This window comes from Symsagittifera roscoffensis, chromosome 5, assembly GCF_963678635.1.
Source record: "Symsagittifera roscoffensis chromosome 5, txSymRosc1.1, whole genome shotgun sequence".
Taxonomy (NCBI): domain Eukaryota; kingdom Metazoa; phylum Xenacoelomorpha; order Acoela; family Convolutidae; genus Symsagittifera; species Symsagittifera roscoffensis.
The window spans coordinates 36,286,739-36,305,136 of record NC_087066.1 but is presented as its reverse complement, the minus strand read 5'-3'; the positions used below and the strand labels follow the sequence as shown (position 1 = coordinate 36,305,136).

At 38.9% G+C, this 18,398-nt stretch overlaps 2 protein-coding genes across 7 annotated transcripts in view; both read left to right on the top strand.

Moving 5' to 3' along the window:
- LOC134846715 (uncharacterized) overlaps positions 1–18,398 on the top strand; it is a 413,719-nt gene that overhangs the window by 259,656 nt on the left and 135,665 nt on the right. The window lies entirely within an intron of this gene.
- LOC134845519 (uncharacterized) lies at positions 1,265–17,978 on the top strand. Of its 6 annotated transcripts, none has more exons than XM_063862447.1 (5): positions 1,265–1,450; positions 13,963–15,350; positions 15,577–15,959; positions 16,197–16,661; positions 17,175–17,978. In XM_063862447.1, the coding sequence occupies exons 2-5, from the start codon at positions 14,486–14,488 to the stop codon at positions 17,868–17,870; spliced, it is 2,409 nt and encodes an 802-aa protein (XP_063718517.1). In that variant the 5' UTR covers positions 1,265–1,450; positions 13,963–14,485; the 3' UTR covers positions 17,871–17,978. The 6 variants fall into 6 exon arrangements, with proteins under 6 accessions (XP_063718517.1, XP_063718513.1, XP_063718516.1 ...); XM_063862443.1 differs by lacking the exon at positions 1,265–1,450 and adding an exon at positions 2,853–3,309; XM_063862446.1 differs by lacking the exon at positions 1,265–1,450 and adding an exon at positions 4,089–4,621.

Genomic DNA, 18,398 nt, shown 5'->3' with positions numbered 1-18,398 from the left:
AGCCAATCAGGCTTCGAGGTTGAAATCGATTAGGTTTAGCTAGAAAAAAATTCCGTTTTTTCGAAAATCGCTGCCCCTCAAATATTTTATAGGGCTTCAAACGCACCTTCAGAGCAATTTGAGGGCAATTCGCCGAGAATTAATGTCGTTAAATAGTACCAAAGGGAAACCCTTTGGGTTGTGAAGGGGTTGCGCCTTCCCATAGCTTAATGCTTGCTTAGGATTTCTTAGCCTCTGTATAAAAACACAACTTAAATGGAGCTGTGCCCTCATTATGCTAATGGAGCTGTGCCCTGTTAGTTGCTGTCGTTGTCATTTTTGATAGTGGTAATGTATGACCCATTGATGATTCAGATGGGAGATGGAAACCAATGATATAATGATGTAGTGATACTGGTGGAAAGTGACTCGACTCTTGCTCAATGTCCCTCCGAGCAGTACCATCTGATTTGAGGTGAGTGAGTTAAAAATTAATTAAATGGGCGGCGTCCTTTTCTTACTTATACACTTTTACATATACCATATCTTTCTTCACATCAGCTTTTTTCGAGCCATTTGAACCATTTTTAGGCCCATGTGAACAATCTCCTGCCAAATTTGATTTAGGGGGAGATTGTTCACTTGGTCCCATTTTTATTTCAGTTTTTCCCCCTCTATTTCAGTTTTTATTTCAGCTTTACCCTGAACAATTCGGTTTTACTCCACTTTGCAACAGTCGTGCTTTAGTAAATAAAAGAGCGGTGCTCTTAATGAATCTATCATCTACGCTAGAGAAGAAAATAAAACGATTAAAACTTGTAAAGAGGCAGTGTAGTGATTAAAGAAGTGGCGCATGTTTAAGTTAATAGTCTGGGATGATAGTTTTTTTTAAATCGGTTGAATACGCTTGGCCGAATTGTTCGAATGCAATATGCAAAGTCATTGTCAGCAATGTACTTTTCCCTTCAAGACCTGTTGGCTCCATGCGGCGGCATTTGTTTTCGATTACCATTTGAATTGTCAACCGTTTGGCAGCAGCCTTCTAATATTAGCTGTCGCGACGTTTTCAATTATCTGGCACTGCGTTCGGCGCTTTCATAGTCGCCTTGTTTATTAAAAACAAATTCGCTACTAATTTGATGCGAGATGTGATATTTGATAAGTTACTTTCAATTTACTAAGTAGTCATAACACACAACTGCTGAATCTCATATCGCACTATCAAGTCCAAGTGCACTCAAATGCCATAAGTTGCCGCCTGCTGAACTTGTGTATTGAATCAATCAACATTCTAACTCCAGATTGCTGAGCATTTAGTTGAGAGAGAAGTTCTAAATTAAAAGTTCATTTTCCATTCTGTCCTGGCCAAATTCTGCCTTCTGCGTCCACGATTCTGCCTTCTGCATTTGGAACACAGTGTATGCTGGTATTTATTCATTACGCTCAGATGACTTGAATTAAGCGCCATTTGGTAAGTTTTCAGATCTTAGCCCAGACCGGTGCTGGCCTCGTGCTCCAATTGGAGCGCCAGTGTTTATTCATGTGTGGTGCAGTGAGGTGTGGAAACGCTTTCCAATAATTGAGAGGATATTATGAGGGCTCCGGCTGCTCAGCCACCTTTTCCCAATTAGGTTCTCTTCTCGAACATGTGATTCCAATCAATTAGGTTTGCAGTATTATGAAACAGCCGCACGTGGGGCCGAGGAGACTTGAGGTGCGCATTCCACATGTTATTTATTGCCACTACTTTTGTGGCATTGAATTTATGTAACCGGTTATTGGTTAGCCCTTTTCATTTCTCCAGTACTCAGTTCAATAGGAATTGCATGTGTGTGTGTTTGTGTGGGTTATATGGTGGACGTGCAACGGGGTTTTAGCGGGGGGGGGGGGGGGGGGGGTAGTAACTCGGGCAATAAAGTCTGGCTGGCAGGCAGCTGAGTGATCTCTCTTCTTCTCTGCTCGCCTCTCTCGGTGGCTTCTGTTCATTCCCTGGTTCTCGCCATGTCTCCCTGTTGTTCAGCTTTATTTGTGCGCTGTTTCCTTCTAGCTGTGACATTGGGTCCTGCAGAGAGAGAAAGTTGCCAACTTGTTTACTCTGCTTATTAGGTGTGACAAGAAAGAGGAATAGAGTTAGTGTCGTGTTATTATTTATTGGTAGCAAGTGCCCCCTTCCCAATTACCTCGTGTTCAACTAGCTTTAAGATTATTTAAGCGGGCTGGGAATGACTTCACATTCTCGCCTTTGATTTAACTAACAAGTACTTGTTGAGTACCCATTTCTTTTTGAACAGAATGTGAACATCTGATCCAAGTTTTGAAGAACCACGAAACTCACCTGCTCAACTCAAAAATTGATTGGTGTGAAGAATTACGTTTTGCTCAAATGTAAGTTATGTTCAAAACTTGCGAGGAATGCGAAATTGAATCAAGAAACCATATCAATCATGGCGAAAATTGCGGCCCAAAATATGGAAAACCCTGGGGTCTGAATGTGTTGTTGGTAGTGGTGGTGGCGATGGTGGTGTTAGGACTTAGAGGGGATTAGGCTGGGAGCTGGGGTTTGTTAAGGTTGGACAGCTGCTGTTGAATGGACTTGGGTTGCCGTTACTAGTTCTGATCAGAAGAGTTAGAAAATGACCACTTCTTGGGTGCCGTGGTGCACAGCATGTGTGAGATTTGAGCTTAGTCCAACTAATACCCCGGACTTAAGAAGCGACGCGCTACGCTTAAAATTTCACGCTTTCAATATCTCAAATCCCCACGACATAAATTGAGTCGTGTGAAACCAAAGCCAGTTGCAGCGCCCGGCCCAAACCGTTTTCTTTTGCCCAACCAACAGTTGTTGTAATATGCAGCCTTCCCATTTGTGGGGGGAAATAATTGGAAGAGTGGAAGGGGAAGTATCAAAGTTGATAGAATAGCTGCGGTATGGCTGTGGAAGTGTGGTTTTGTGATATGCGGCTGGCTGGCAAAGACTTGGTGTCCAATAGAATGACAACACAGTCCTATATCCCCGTGAAATCTTAATCTACCCTCTACTAGCTTGCACCTTTCCAACATTGAAACACTTCTGCCACGTAAACAATATCCAGCCAAGCCATTTCGGCAAAACCAAATTCACTTTACTTGTCACTAAATTTCTAGCTTCATTGTTTCAACTTTAATTAAGCCGCATTTGACGCTATCCTAATTACGAACTCTATCCAAAAACAACCGACACAGCAGGTCCAACACCGGAACATTGTAATTACTCAACATTCAATTATTTGATTGGCTAAAAGCTTACCAATTTAATTTTGAAACGCTGTTTTCACTTTCAATCAAAACCAGGTAAATTAATCATTTCAAGATCATTTATCCACGAGGGATAGGACCAACATACGAGCTGTACATCTCATCACGGTGAACCGCTGTTGTGCCCCTGCTTAAGAACTACATGCAATTTTTTTTGGTTAATCATGAGTTTTTCATCAGTTTTTGAATTTTTTCGCAGATGACTTTTAGATTTATCTTAATTAATACAAATAACTTCCCATTTTTTCACAAAGCAAAGAGGAATAATCGTCGTCAGTTTTTGATTTTGCATGACGTGAATTGGTGAAAGTATGAATGGAAAGTGAAAGAAATTAGAATAAATGTATGTTGATGATGTGAGAAGTGTAACTCATTAGCCTGCTTTTTTCGTCTCTGCTGCCATTGATTGCAGACTGAGAGCCCCTCTGCATATTGTTTCCCGATGTCGATCGAGACATACTGTGGAGCCGCTTTATCACACACAACACACTAATGAGTATTGTCTTCTCCAAATAGTACTAGCATACCCCCCCCCCCCCCCCCCCCCAACACAGTGGAATGATGAAATAAACTCAGTCGAAAGTTACAATTGACCATTCTGTTCATATTTTTAAGTAATTGCGAGAGAAAAGTGCCCAAACTAGCAAGCTTAATTTTAATCAACAAATGCTCAAAAATGTCCCAAACGACATCTTGTCGCCTGGAAATTGATGTAGATTAAAAGAGAAGTAAGTCAGTTCAGCGTCACTTAGCTGTAATTTTTTTTACTTCCACTCCACCAAAATCAAATGGTTTTTGCTATGTCGCGATTGGTTGGTTATTTTATTATCTCAACTGCAAACTTCATGGAATCTATTGGTTCTTTTCTGTCTATCGTCATTCTTATTTCAGCTTTTTTTTTCATTTGCGTTGGCTTCATTTCCTTTTGTGAAAAATCAAAGTTGGTACCAAAGTTACTCTTACAAATCTGGTTACATTATTTCGAAGTTGGCCAAGTATACGTAATTGTGCCCTAATTTTGCATATTTGATTCATTTGATACCTGTGCTGTGTATAGATTAGGGTAGCCGTATCGCTTCAAACATTTGCTCGATTGTTCTACTGAATAGAAGTGAACGAGGGCTCTTTTGAACTATTGGTGTGTACTCTGCTGTCAGCCTGAAGTGTAATCAAACTTGTTTAAATTATCTTCTGAACAGAGCTGCTCTGCCACAATCTGTTAATCATTTCTTGGATGAGGTGAGGTGTCCACCATTGATGTCTGAAAAAAAAACCATCAGTTGAATCGCAAATTCACTTTCCTTTTCACTCCGAGTGGCTCCTGCTTGAATCGTCCTCTACATATCTAGTAAGTTGAATCTGGTAAGCAAAGTTGTGCAAGGGCATGTTCAGAATTTTTATGTTGCTGCAATAATTTTAGGACCAAGTTAACATCCCCCAAAGCCCGGGGGTGGGGAGGATGTTAACTTGGTTCTAAGTTGACATTTTCAGCCAATCAGAATCCAGCATTTTACATGCAGCACTTAGCAAATTTATTCTGAATTAAAGGCTGGGGTAAAAGATCTTAACTTGGTCTGGCGGGGAGGGGATGGAGGATGTTAACTGTTAACTTGATCCCAATTTTATTGCTCCCTTAAGGTATCCAGTAACGAATTTCCACCTATAACGAACTAATTCAACAGTTATGCATATGTAAATTTTGTACCTAGAAACGAATCTCCCCTCATTTGCGTGGTCCGAAGCTAACGAGTTCCGAAATTTTAGAAGCTAATGTATTCTGAGAGGGGATATAGGTAATAATGTGTCACTAAACAAAAGTCTGTGGCTTTTTCAAAGATTCTTTTAAATTTATTTTGGTTATTCTACCTCTCAAATGCAATGTGACAAGAACTTATTAAAACACTCCAGGGTAACAACAGGAATTTAATACAATTCTCCCAGTTATTAGCTGTCATTTCTGTTTGCAAAATCTAATAAATCCTAAATCGATTTGTTTCCGCTATTATTCCGATTCCTGATGACTCCTTTGACCCCTTTAATTGCTCAGTTAATGCTTGCTCAGGTTACTTTTCTTTCATTTGACTACCCTTTTGATCCGAAAAGATATGTTAATTAAAAAAGGTCACGGCACTAGTCTCTTTGCTGTAGAAAGAAGAGCGCTGATTGGCTCGGGAATTGTAGTGTCTTTGGGGAGGGAGGGACGAAGGGGTATTGCCTGCTCAGATTATTCAAGTCTTCCCATGTCTTACTTTTGTCCCCCTAAATCAATAGTAAAAGGTGTTAAATTTATTGCTTAATTAAGTAGTTATTTAGTGGCCCATTTTTGAACTGCTGCTATTAATTTTGATTGTTGTGCCATTTAATTCTGATTGGATATACACTGCTCTGCTCAATAGTTGATCGAATCGTAGCTTGTACACCTGATTTTGAAGAAGTATCTTCAAGCGCCTCGGATATCGCAGAGTAGCTCGCAATTACTAAAGAGTCAATTAAGTTAATTGCCACTTCATACAATGGCCGCAGCTATTACATGATTAAGCTATTTGCCCCCTTTTTAAAGCTACTAACTATTATTTGAGTATGAGTTATTTAAGGCACACTTTTAGAACTGATCACATCTCATTTCCCTTAAGTTCTTAAAGTGCATCGTCCGGACTTTCTAAATAAAATCCATTTAAAATTAATTTCAAATTTACATACAACAAGGTCCTTCATTATTTATTTTTGCAGCTGCTTCTTGAACTAGCTGTTTTTCCCTGTAATTGAACTCAGCAGATGCATACAGATACGGGTACGTGCAATGAACGTCCAGACTCGACACTCCGAGTTGAACTCATTTTTGGGCTTTCTTTTAGTTTTTGGTTCAAATGAAGCTAGTTGAGTGAACTTGCTAGAGCATAAATTTTGTCGGCCGCTGTGAAATATCAGCTGGACAGAAATTGTGAGATTGGTTTTTGGGACACCTGGTTGCACGATCGATTGTCTGATTTGTTTTGTTGGTGTCGTTCAGCTGTGGCTAACGAATATTTTCGATGTAAAATTTTTGTGATAATTCACGCAAATCACAATTACAGTACAAGTACTGACAATTTAACTCGAAAGCTTCTGAAGTACAGCTTGGTCAATTTATTGCATCATTGTTCTGATAATTTAACATAATGCGACGCAGTATCTTGTGCGCCTTTAAAGATTAATTTATTACCAGAGAACAAAAACCACCTCGGCTTTGTCTTTATACTTATGCGCCAGGTCCAAACATTGCTGTGCTGTTTTCTCGCGCAAAAGCAAGTGTGCAATTAATTACATAATTACAAACGTATTTTTATTATTTTTTAATCACTGTATTCGAGTTTCAACCAGACTTATCGCTGTTATTCAGATTATAACGCATTTGCTTCGACCCGACGGCGGCACATTTCTGAATTTTTATCTGCTAATCTATGTTTGGTAATATTCCTTCACTTTACTTGTGAATTACATTACTGAAGGTTGCAATTCCATGTAAGTTCAAAACCAAATTAATTGTCCGAGATTCATCTGTCTTCAGTAATTGCTTGTTTTATACTAATAATCAACTTTTTTTCTAACACAAGCCGCATAAATATGTGTCGCTTTCTCAAAAGCGTCAAAGTTAGTGCCTGTTGCTGGAAAAATCCGCCAATATGTTATTGGCTGGTATTTTGATGACAGGTTCCGCAAATAGCTCTATTGCTAGGCAATGGATTCCAAAATTGTAGGTAGTCGATAGCGTAGGTTCGATTTCCGTAGGATTAATTTTTGGTTTCTCCATATTCATTACACTTACAAAATCAAGTGTCTTGTAATCGCGAACTAGACTTTTTTTCCGGAAATAATTTCTCTTACACATCTAAAAGAAATTGTGAAGTTGCTTTATTAGCGAACCTAGGCAACTCGGAGACCTTTCCTCGCGGCCTAGTGGTAACGCGGATGCCTTTATACCCTATGGTCTTCGGTTCGAGTCCCGGCCGAACCTTGTTTTTTTTCATCATGTATGAATTGGAAAATGTCGGACTTTCATTTTTCTGCTTATGTATTGTCGGCTCAGTTGCCACGTCGGGGAATTTATTTTGCTGCCAGCAATTTTTATCATGTGCAAGTGTTTTGGTTTACACCTGTAGTTTGTAAAGTTAATACCAATTCGTTCTATATTTTCCTTGGTTTTCCTTTCTTTTTTGTCCGCTTAAAGCTTTATTCGACCTAAACGGTTTCGATTTGTTTTGATTGGCTTCGTTTCATTATTTTGTGTCATTTCAAAGCAAAAAAAAAACTTTTTGAAAATTTTAAGTAGTTGCATGATTTAAAGCCTAGTTGCTCTAAAAATATTTATGACATCAATTTCTTATGGCGTTTGTTTTCGGCTCTATGGGAGTCTACCCACTAATTGTCGGCTTAGATGCCGCTCGGTAAATACTAACAGTTTATTTAATCAAAAATATTTTGATGTTTCTAATTGTCTTCTCGTTCTCGTTTTGCTTGCTTCCAATGCTGCGTTTGCGTTGTATTGCAATTAAAGTGATGCAAAGCTCCGCTTCGCTTCTGTGTTACGTTACCGATTAGCAAGAGTTGTCAAATCAGAATATAGACTTTTTTGGGTTAACAACTTGTTTAACAGAATTACTTAATCTCTTGGTTCATATGTTCAAATTTCTCAGCGTCTCCCGCACAAATGCTCTGGAGGCAATGAATACGCCTGGAACGGTAAAGCTCCTGGATTTGAATCTGACCAGAACCTGTTTGTTTTAAAACGAACTAATCCGTTTCAAAATAGTCGGCCTAGTATTTGTCTGCTCATGTTTTGTCGACTTAGAACCATTCCGACAATACAATCATTGTATTTTTGTTTTAATTTAAACAGTTTTTTTTGTTGTTGCTTTTAGTTTTGTCCTTTACTCTTCAAGTTGTAATTTTCTAACCTTGACTTCCTACGTACTTTTTTAGCATAAAATTTTCTTTCGGCCTGAGTTATTTTGACTTATATTTTTTCTGCTTAGTAATATAATTTTGGGTGGTTTCAAGGAGAACTTAATTTTAATGCTCTCCTCTAGATCCCACAAAAAGCTAAAATTCTTACAATAGAAGTTATAGTTTTGTCGGCTCAGTTGCCGCTAGATAATTGTTTGTGAGTTTTCATTAAACGCCGTCGATTGGGTTTCAGCGTGTTTTCCGCTAAAAGAACAATTCCAGACACATTTTGTGGATATTTTTAAAATTTGATGAATGTAGTTCAGACTCTTATTAAGGTGCTGGTGATTTTTTTGTTTTTTTTTTCAGGAAAAGTCAGGTTCACCTTTGTTAAAAGGAAGGCGAATCGAACAGCAAAAGTGTTAGGGTTCCCCAGTGGAATAAAAAAATAAGCTTATGATCCAGTTTTCTCAAATTGGGTTAATTTAATCAGAAAAGTAAGTGTCAATAATAAATTGTTCTAGAAAATCCGAAGAGCTTTTACGGCATCCATTCCATTTGGTTGATGTTGATTATGAAGAGCTTTTAAGGCATCTATTCCATTTAGTTGATGTTGATTATGATATGAAATTTTTGGGCTTAGTGGCTCTTTTTCCCCGTCTGCTTCGCCTCCATGTTCAATTTTCAGCATTTTCTTGCTATTTGAAAGCTCATATTTGCCAACTTTTGCTTGTTTGCGATAGACAGCTTCACTTGTGTATATGAAGTGATAAACAATTGTTTTTTAAATCTTAAGAGCAGTTTTATGTGATTCCACTTCTACTGCACAAGAAAGCAACAAATTTTCATCGGCAAAGAAAGCTCTGAGTGTCTTCAATTTTTTATCTACGCAAAACCAGCTAATACAGATATTCATTGGAATGGGTCAAAATATATATTAAAACTCGTGATTCGAACGTCATTTTCAAGTTTTTCGATTTTCAAGGTTAAATTACCTGGAAGCCTGATACACTTTCTAGCGCTATACTTGATTCTTTTGCCTTTTATAAAAACATCAATGTAGTCAGAGTGTTTTTGTTTTTTGTTGCACAGCGACCAGATAGTCCTCTTCTTAAATTGCAATGAGAAAAGGGGTTTTCGGGATACTTTTTGCTGTTTTTGGAGTATATATTTTTTTTTAATCAAAAAAGTTCAAGTTGAAACTGATTAATCATCCACAAAAATGTAGCAAGCTTTTTGTATCATTAAACAGCTTTGTTTTTTTAGACGTTCTATTTTGATTTTATCGGCCAATGTTTTGCATCACAAAGTAAGAGAAAAGGTCTAACGTTTTCACGCTTGCAAATAACAAAAGATACCAAATCGGAGCATACCATTTTTCATGTAACCAGGAGTTTAATAGAATCACTGAATAATTTAGACCAATATTTGGCATATCAACAGATATATTTGAAGCGTATCTCCATTTTAGATGTCTTTTTTTCGAATTTTTTGTTTGTATATTTCTGAGAAATTTCTGTTCATTTTTTTTTCTCTTGAAATGTGTGTTTTGCATGAAAGGCTTCGTCTAATTTTGTATCACCTCGTTCGCCTCATTTTGAGTAGTTTGATTGGCGATCGTAATCTTTCGTTCTTGTGGCTGGGAGATATGTTCACGTGAAAACCACGGTGTTTTTGTAATTCAAAACTTATAATTAAGTTTTTTTTCAGCTCAACGGAAGTCTCTCGGTTTTGTTGGTGTAAGAGCCAGTTCATGACCTTTTGTTGCAATGCTTTTGCCATAATGGCAATTCAGCACTGATTATTCTCGAGCAGTTATCTGATTAATAATTGACTATTTTAAAAAAAAACTTGTTGAGACCGTTTGAACAATATGGAGGAGCTTTGTATTAGGGCGTTTTACTTTTTCTCTTGTTTTCCATGCAAAATCAGGAATCGCAAATAATCATTGGAATGGTTCGAGTGATATATCATTTAAGGCCTTTTTTAGTCGTGATTCGAACGACATTCAAAATGTTCTAAAACAACCGGTTTAAAATTTTTGAGTTTTCGTCTAATTTCGAGCGAGTAAAGCGATCGAGTATCGTTTGCTTTTTATAAACATAGGCCATTCAGGCTAAAAAAGGTTTTTTTTTTACTTAAAAGAAAACCAGTTTTGGAAGCTTCGTTATGCGCTTTATCGGCCATAAAACTTCCATACGAATTTAAAATTTAAGTGCAAAAAATTTGGAATTTTTTTTGATGTTTTCATTTTGTGGTTTATTACGGGCGACCTTACGAGCGTTAGTGTATTAATACAAAACTTCTTTTTTTCTAACCTAGCTCGCAAAGAAAAGTGTTCACTTATTTGGTGGAGCTTTTGCTATAATCTCGATCTGTGGCATTGGAAATTTCATAGCGTCTGTTATCTTACCCACCTTACAAATCCATATTTTGGAGACTTCTCTGGAGACCGCCTCTAGATTCTCTGTATCATTGTAAGAACGGCTATGGTGGTATGGACGAAATTTTCAGCCTCTACGGTTGGTCCTGCTTTAAGTAGGATTAGGGATTGAAAAAACCGACTGTAGATAGCGTGGAACCCACAGCGCTAATGCGGCGTTACCTTGTTCAGCAGCTTCAACTTAAACATTCATCAAGGGACATTATAGAACATAGGAGTTTTGGTCTCACCGGTTTAGGAGTAGTAAACAGTAGATCCCTCTATCCGAAGGGCTGAGAACAGTAGATCCCCTCTGAACCACTTAAATAATCACTTAGTTAAGTGGTTTCGAATACAGATTTGAACTTAACTGCGCAAACGCTAGAAATTCGAGAGTCCTACGCGCTTACTTGTAGAATTGGGCAGGGGTGCAAGCACAATCGTTAGCCGTATATAAAATTTTTTGCTTATGTACGACGTACGTTGCTCGGATGCTACCACGTTGAGGTGACTGTTTGACTTGGGTATCGTAATTTACTTTATCGCGAATGATTTGAAGATTTAATCGCAAATGTTTTGAAGATCCACTTCGCCTGTGTGCAACTCGAAATCTTTGTTTCAGTTGTTTTTGTTATCTCAATTTTATTTTTTCCAATGCCTCGTGTTACTTTAAAAGATTGTGGAATTCGTAAAACGAGAACTATGTTTTAAAAGAGCTCGTGGGACCAAGTGAACAATCTCCCCCCTAAATCAATGTAGGAGGGAGATTGCTCACTTGGTTAAAAGTAATATTTTTTATCCAATCAGATTTGAGAATAGTACATGCAGGCCTTACTGCTTGAATTTGCCTTTTAGTTTTAGGGGTTAGATTGTTCACTTGGTCTGTTCAGGGGGCAGCTCGTGTGTTGCAATTCTTTAGACGAAGACTTTTTTCTATTGCATAGTTTTGAAGATTATTATAGATCAGTCAAATTTATAATCGTTGAGTTTTCGTCTATTGCAGGCCACACTTTTCGTGGTTGCATTTTTTCTTTTAAAAGTCTGCCGCAGCAATCAAGCAAGGAAAACAGATTGCTGAAATTTTTTGAACGCGTTTCATTTACGTCATCTTATTGTTTTCCTGTTTTTTTGTGCCGACAGGTTGCGCAATGAGCTTTGAAATTAGTTTCTTTCATCAAATTCATCAACCACTTGCAAATAATCAAGTGCCGAAACAGCGTTTTAGTCTAGTGCCTGCCTATTCATTGTGCTTCGATAGAGCTTTATTATGCTGATACTGATGTGAATGTTCCCAGTTTTCATCGATTAGATACACCTTACCCCTGTTTTATTGTTTTTTTTTGCGCTGAGCTTTATTGTAATCACTCCAGTTGTAATATTTGGAGGAATCTGTAGGTGTAGAGGCTTGCGAACAAAGGGTGCAATGGAGTGTGTTGTTTATTTGATTTGTAAGAACAGCTTACACTGATGAGAATCAATTTGTCAGCCAATAACTCAGATGGCCGGCAACAACAGAACAGAGCAGGCGCAAACAATAAACATTTTCCACATCATCGCCCTACCTAAATCTCCCATGACAAATCCCCCACTTTTGCATTAAGACTGAGCACCCTTCCCAATACAGCTGGCGAACGAACTGGAACAACATTCGAATCCAATTCAAAACATTTCTTTCTTCTCTCGCCGATGCTGCTGCTGCCGCTGCTGTTTTTGATATACTTGTTCCCTTTTTCGCAGCCACATCTGAGTGCTTTGTTTTGATTTTAAATCAAGAAATATTTCGTTTTTGTTGCTGTTTTATTTAAAGGCCTCTGAAATATTAATCCCTCTTTTGCTGAAAATCATCTCCTGAGCAGAGATGCAAGCAGCTGCTCCTGTTCATGTTTTGCAAACAAATAGCAGCAATAATAGCGCAGTAAACGTATAGAACGTATACAATTAATGAAAAAGAGTAAAAAAAAAGTTGATACGAAATTTAAGAGCTCTCGGCAGCAGAATGCAGGCGCGATATTTGTATTTCAACGTATTCACCCACCAGCCAATAGCTGCCTGCTCCGCTCATTGCCCCACCGTACTTTCTCGGTAACTATCTTTCATCCTTTTTTATTCTTCGTTAGATAGTGAGTAAAAGTAGCTCATCTCGACAACTAGTACTAATACTAACTACACTTTTTTCGCCATAATTGAAGCATAGTTCCTTCTTTTGCTTCCCTGTTTGCTCAAAATAATGCAGCAGCACGCTTACTGGCTGGAAGAGAGCTCTTCTAGTTTTTACTTTTTAAACTGTGTCTTGATTGGAACAGTAGGTACAGATAGATGGAAACCTGCCTGTTCTTTTGTACTGTTCTGATCTGTTTCTCCGTTTCGCTAGTTGCTTCTGGATATAGCACGGGAGAAATATGATAGAAGAAAGCGGCTCCGATTTGGTTTATCCTCCTCCTCCCTCCCTCCCTCCCTTCATTTCGTCTTCGATTCAATTTCAGTTCGAGTCTACATTGACTCTACATTCCTTTAATCTGTGCTAAATTATTTCCCAATTACCTTCTGTCTGCATTTCGATTCCAAGTGGCGCCAAACCTTCCCACACATTTTTTCAACTTTTTTCAAACCTTTTTGTCAATTATTCTACCGAGCTTTGATCCATCTATTACTGCTCGTTTCCTGTCCCGTGCTGTCGCCATGCCGCAGACGCCTCCGTAGAAGATCAGAACAAGTAAGGTAAGTAGAAAACCGAAACGGGGCGCCAAGACCGTTAAATACCTTTTCGCTAGTCGTTTCTGGCAACCAAACCTACCACCCGTTACTTCCGCTATCATAACACTAAAAACTGAAATGCCATAGCCGCCCAATTTTGCGCGCACTTTGATTTTTTGATTTATTTTTAAATCAAGTTGCTCTATCATACAATGATCTCGGCTCGATTGCAGGTGGGAACTTTTCCAATTAATTTTTGTATGGGCGTTTCTGCCTCAAAACTGACTGATCGGTTGTCGCATTCTGATGGTAAGTTGACACTTGTACTGGGAAGTGATTTAACAGTTTGGTTCAGTCTAATACAGTACAGTGGTTATAATCTTGGTAGAGTCTTGAGAATGAGCAGCAGTTAGTGTACGTGTGTGTTCCGGGGGGAGGCGGATGGATTTGTTGTGTTTGGACAACAAAGAAGGCAGGACAGTGGGCGCCAGTCAGTCACGGTCTTTTAATGTGTGTTATCCTCACTAATTCCGCCTCATCCATCCATTCATATGATCATATTACAGTTGCTAGTTGCTACCTTAATTCCTACAAATAATACCAAATATTCTACTTCGCTGCAACGCTAAAACGCATTTATGCTGTTTCAGATTAACTCAATCTCTACACCAGTGTCGTCCGCGCTATAAGACCAACGACCCTACACCTACGTGTCTTAAGATAGATCCGAGATCCGATCAACTGCTACTAATGATTTGATATCGCCAGAGGACCAAATACGATCTATACATCGAGCATCAATTGAAGCCAAGTCGCCTGGGGACAATTGAAGCCCTCGTCTAATTGAATCCCCAGCTGAACCGATTGATCAGTCTTCCTTCTTTTCCTTATATTCTATTCAGTTATCAGTTTTACTTGAACGGGCTGGGCTCCTCCGATTATTAGCAGTAATAACTAGAAGTCTGCACAGTTCCAACTTGACAATGTAACAATGCAGATGACTACCTGTCTCAGCAACATCTCTACAGTCCTTATTGATTAGCTCAAAATTTGTCGGTCTTCATTCAGTTTATCACTTGATTACATTTCAATGTTCACTCGAACAGAAACAGAACTCAAGTTCTTAATCTCAATTGTTCGCTTTGTAAGTCAACTTGCTAAGTGAAAGATAAAATGTACGAACCCTTGAAATATAGTGATAAACAACAGAGGCAGCAGACAGTTGATTCAGTTTATTCTCGTTGCTGTGAACCTAAACTTGATCGATCTCGAAACATGAACAAGAGTTTAGACTATCTTGCATCATATTCTGTCTCAAACTTGAAAAGGGGACAAGACTTCGCTCAATGCTTGGCAAGTTATCGAACCCCATATTTCCCAAACCAAGTGCCTCACTCATACTTAAAGCCAACTACGCATCACTACCACCATCAAAGTTGGCACCCTCCCAACCACAACTACACGTATACCTCCTCACATATCAAGTCAAACCATTGCCCTTTTCAACGTTGCCTTCCCCGCGTAGATTATTCTGCAGAACTGCTAAGAGTTCCTGAGCTGCACCCAGATGGCGAAATGGGAACTCCCTTATATGGAAAGTCGAGAGTGGAGTTGGAACTCGGGTCGGACGAACAAGAACTGATGCAGATTCGGCGCACAGAATCGTCTACTCGAACCACTTCATCTTCTTCATCCTCAACATCATCATCTCAAAGTGGCCTTAACACGTCTCCTTTTCAAATGGAGAAGCATTTATCGCTATTCAAAATACCGCCTCTTCAAAGCCCACTTGGAAATAGTCTCAAATTGCACGCCATTTGGAAATGCTCAATTTGGGCATCTATGTTTACAGGATCATGTGGGAAAAGGAGGCGAGCTTCTACTCGTAGTGAGAAAGAGAGATCGCGTTTACAATTAAAGTCCACGCAGAAAAGTGCTTCAAATACTTGGAGACATCCTTGTAATGCGTTGAGTTCCTCCTCGTTCTACCCCAAGTTACTGATGCACCTTTTGCTACTCATCTCCTCGCTAATTACCAGTTAGTGCTCCTGCATTTTTTAATTTCCTGATCGGCTCTTTTGTGTTCACGCCCCGAATATCAGGCATAATTGGAACAAAATTTAATCCCCGCGTACAAAAAATCAAAATGAGTCTAACTCGATTCGAAAATATTTGAGTTGATTAGTGTTTGTTTCAAACTCCCCCAATTTAATGGCAAGTTAAACAAAGAAGAAAAGTTTTTGATTTGTTTTGATTTTGTTTAGCAAACGCAATGCACATCAATGATCAGAGAAACTTACTAAAGAGAGAATCACCCTCCAGAACTGTCAACATGGACACTGTAGCGAGACACAGACGTTCGTCAGGATCCTTATATGAACAGATGCCTCGGAGTGGGGGTAATCAAGGGGGTGGCATTGGTGGCCGGCCCAGTGGGGGAACAGACTCAGACTGTTCAATGGGATACTGTTCCGACTGGATTCATAACAGCTATGCATTCAACAGAGAGGTGCTGGAAAGATGTGTCATCTTCAACAACGGACTAATCTGTCTGCAGAATGTTGACGCCAGTTGCTACAAGGACTTGAACTACCATGTATCAAATCGGTACCTGCAGAATCAATTCGATGATCTAAACTGCAAAGAGGTGAGCAACCATCTGTAGACTTAAAGTTCAATACTTCACATTTACGTAATTTAAATGGTTACTAATAGCTTCCAATATATGAACAGATCGACATATTTCCATGGATAATGGCTCTCCCCTTATTTGACGTAAATAATAACTAGAGCTATTTTAGTTTTAGTTCAAGCTTAATTATAGTTAGATAAAGATAAGTGAATTTTTTTAAAACAAATGTAACATTTTTTATTTGATGTTCAGGTAATAAAGAACCACACGAATGAGCTGCCGATGATCTCACAGCCGACTCAAAGACGGGACCCGAGCAATTTCTGCTACATGGAGGACCCGGGAGTGTCTCTGCAGTCGCAGCCTGTCTTCTGCAGTCTGTTCGGAGACCCCCACATTGTCACTTATGGGGGACGAAAGCAGACTTGTGCTGCAATTGGGGCTTGGCCTCTGGTTGACAATGTCTATTTCACTATACAAGCCTTAAATGTGCCCATAGGGGACATTAACGATAGATTCGGAAGACCAGGATCAGACCAGGATCCAAATCCGACCGAGTGGTCGCGCAGTTATTCATCCGGATCTCGAATATCTAGAAGTACAGAAGTGACGCAATCATTTGATAGTCATATTCGCAATGCAAGAGACACTATTGGATCACATGAACGAAAGGACGATCAGTCCAATGCTTTAAGTTCCGCGTCGGCTATCAATAGAGTGAGTAGCACATTCTAAAGTTCGTGTTATCTTGCCATTATCCTGAGTGTTGAGTGTACATTGTTTGCAGTTGACCGGAAAGTTTGTAAATTTTGGCATGGTTGGGATTTTAAACATGGAGTTTTGTTCGCGTTTTTTTTTCAGTCATGTGGTACGGAAATACTCGCTGGTCGTTGACAGCTTGCGTGAATGAAAAGCAACTTCTACTAGAATATCCACTGATGTGCCTGGTTTATAACAAACTTAGCAATTGAAAATAATATTACGCAAATGCATGGTTTGTACATATCGTAGTATAATAAAATGGTGTTCAATGCTATGAGCAAACACAATAAAGTGACTAATTTGAAGAGAATAGAACACAGAATTAGTGTCTTTTTTTCTTTGTCCAGTTAATGAAAAGTAAATGTCCAAAATTGTCAAATGCATTCCGTTCCATTGCGTTTTGTGCGCTCATTTTGAAATATTTGTGGTGGGATGTGATGTGTAAGCAGTGTGTATTTTCATGTTAAGGTGCTGGTTGTGTTTCGATCTAAACTGAACTGCGTGGCCAAAGAGAAGATCTATGACACGACTGAGAGCATGTTGCCCTCTTCGTTCAACGACGGAACTTACGAGGGCGGCCATAGCGACAACCTCTACGTGCTGCAGAAGGAGGCCAACGGCACTCACGTAGAACTACAGGCCAAGTACATCAACACCACAATTGTAATCAGAAGAATAGGATCCTATCTCTCAATATCAGTCAAATCTCCAGTAGACGTGGCCAAAGCCTTGCCCTCCTACGGCCATACATCGCGCGATTTCCACATGGAACTATGCAGTGCCGCATGTCCAGATACGGAGACTCTAGCTGAGTTTCCGGCCACACCGCCCCCTCCACATCCGAGTAAAGCTCGGGTGTCGTACGAGACTGCGAGGAAGCGTTGCAGCCACTTGGCTGGATTCTTTCTGGACTCTTGCATCTTCGACGTCATGACAACTGGCGACTGGAAGACGTTCGTAGAAATAGGCCAGAAGTCGAGTGAGGACGAATCGAGACTGAATATTAGAAGTGCCGTCGGTGTCGAGAGCTTGTTCCCCTCACCTTCCAACAGTAGAAAATTGTCGTCTGCATTGTCAATATGCACCGCTAATGCTTTCAAAACTGGCCTCTCAGTCTTCTTAATTTTTATTTTTTACTTCAATTTTTCATCTTTAATGCTCTAATATTAATACTATTCTCTTCTCATTTGCATTGCTTTTCCTCATTTTTGTCCAAATTGGAGTAAATATTGTTTAAATTCTATATTTTTGATTAGTTTAGTGTATAATTAAGCAGTTTCAATATCAACTTTTCAATTATCAAGGTGGATAAAAAAAGGATAATTAGTGGTAACACATTCAATATGGTACCAGTGAAATAACTTAACGTTCAGCGTCCAAAACTTATGAAATCTTTTAAAATCATATTAAATGGATATGATTGGCTTTTGTAAAGTTGCAAGCAATTGAGGTTTTCATGTCATTTTTGTTTAGATGTGTTAATTTAACTGGTATCAACAAAAATAGTCTATGTTACCTTGCATTAATTTTTTTAGTGTCAATGAACTTAGTGAAGACATTTAATAGCTCGTGATGAAGTTTAAGTCATTTTTTTTTTCAGAAAGCTTTTAACTTGTTCACGGCAAAGTTGATTTTATGCTGCCTAGCTTTTGATTTCTTTTCAAATTCAATTCAAAGTCACTTGCTAATAGG

Coding starts and splice junctions, on each gene's coding strand:
- LOC134845519 (XM_063862447.1), top strand. CDS start 14,486: ATGTACGAACCCTTGAAATATAGTGATAAACAACAGAGGCAGCAGACA. Junction 15,351..15,576: donor CATCTCCTCGCTAATTACCA/GTTAGTGCTCCT, acceptor GATTTTGTTTAG/CAAACGCAATGCACATCAAT. Junction 15,960..16,196: donor ATGATCTAAACTGCAAAGAG/GTGAGCAACCAT, acceptor TTTGATGTTCAG/GTAATAAAGAACCACACGAA.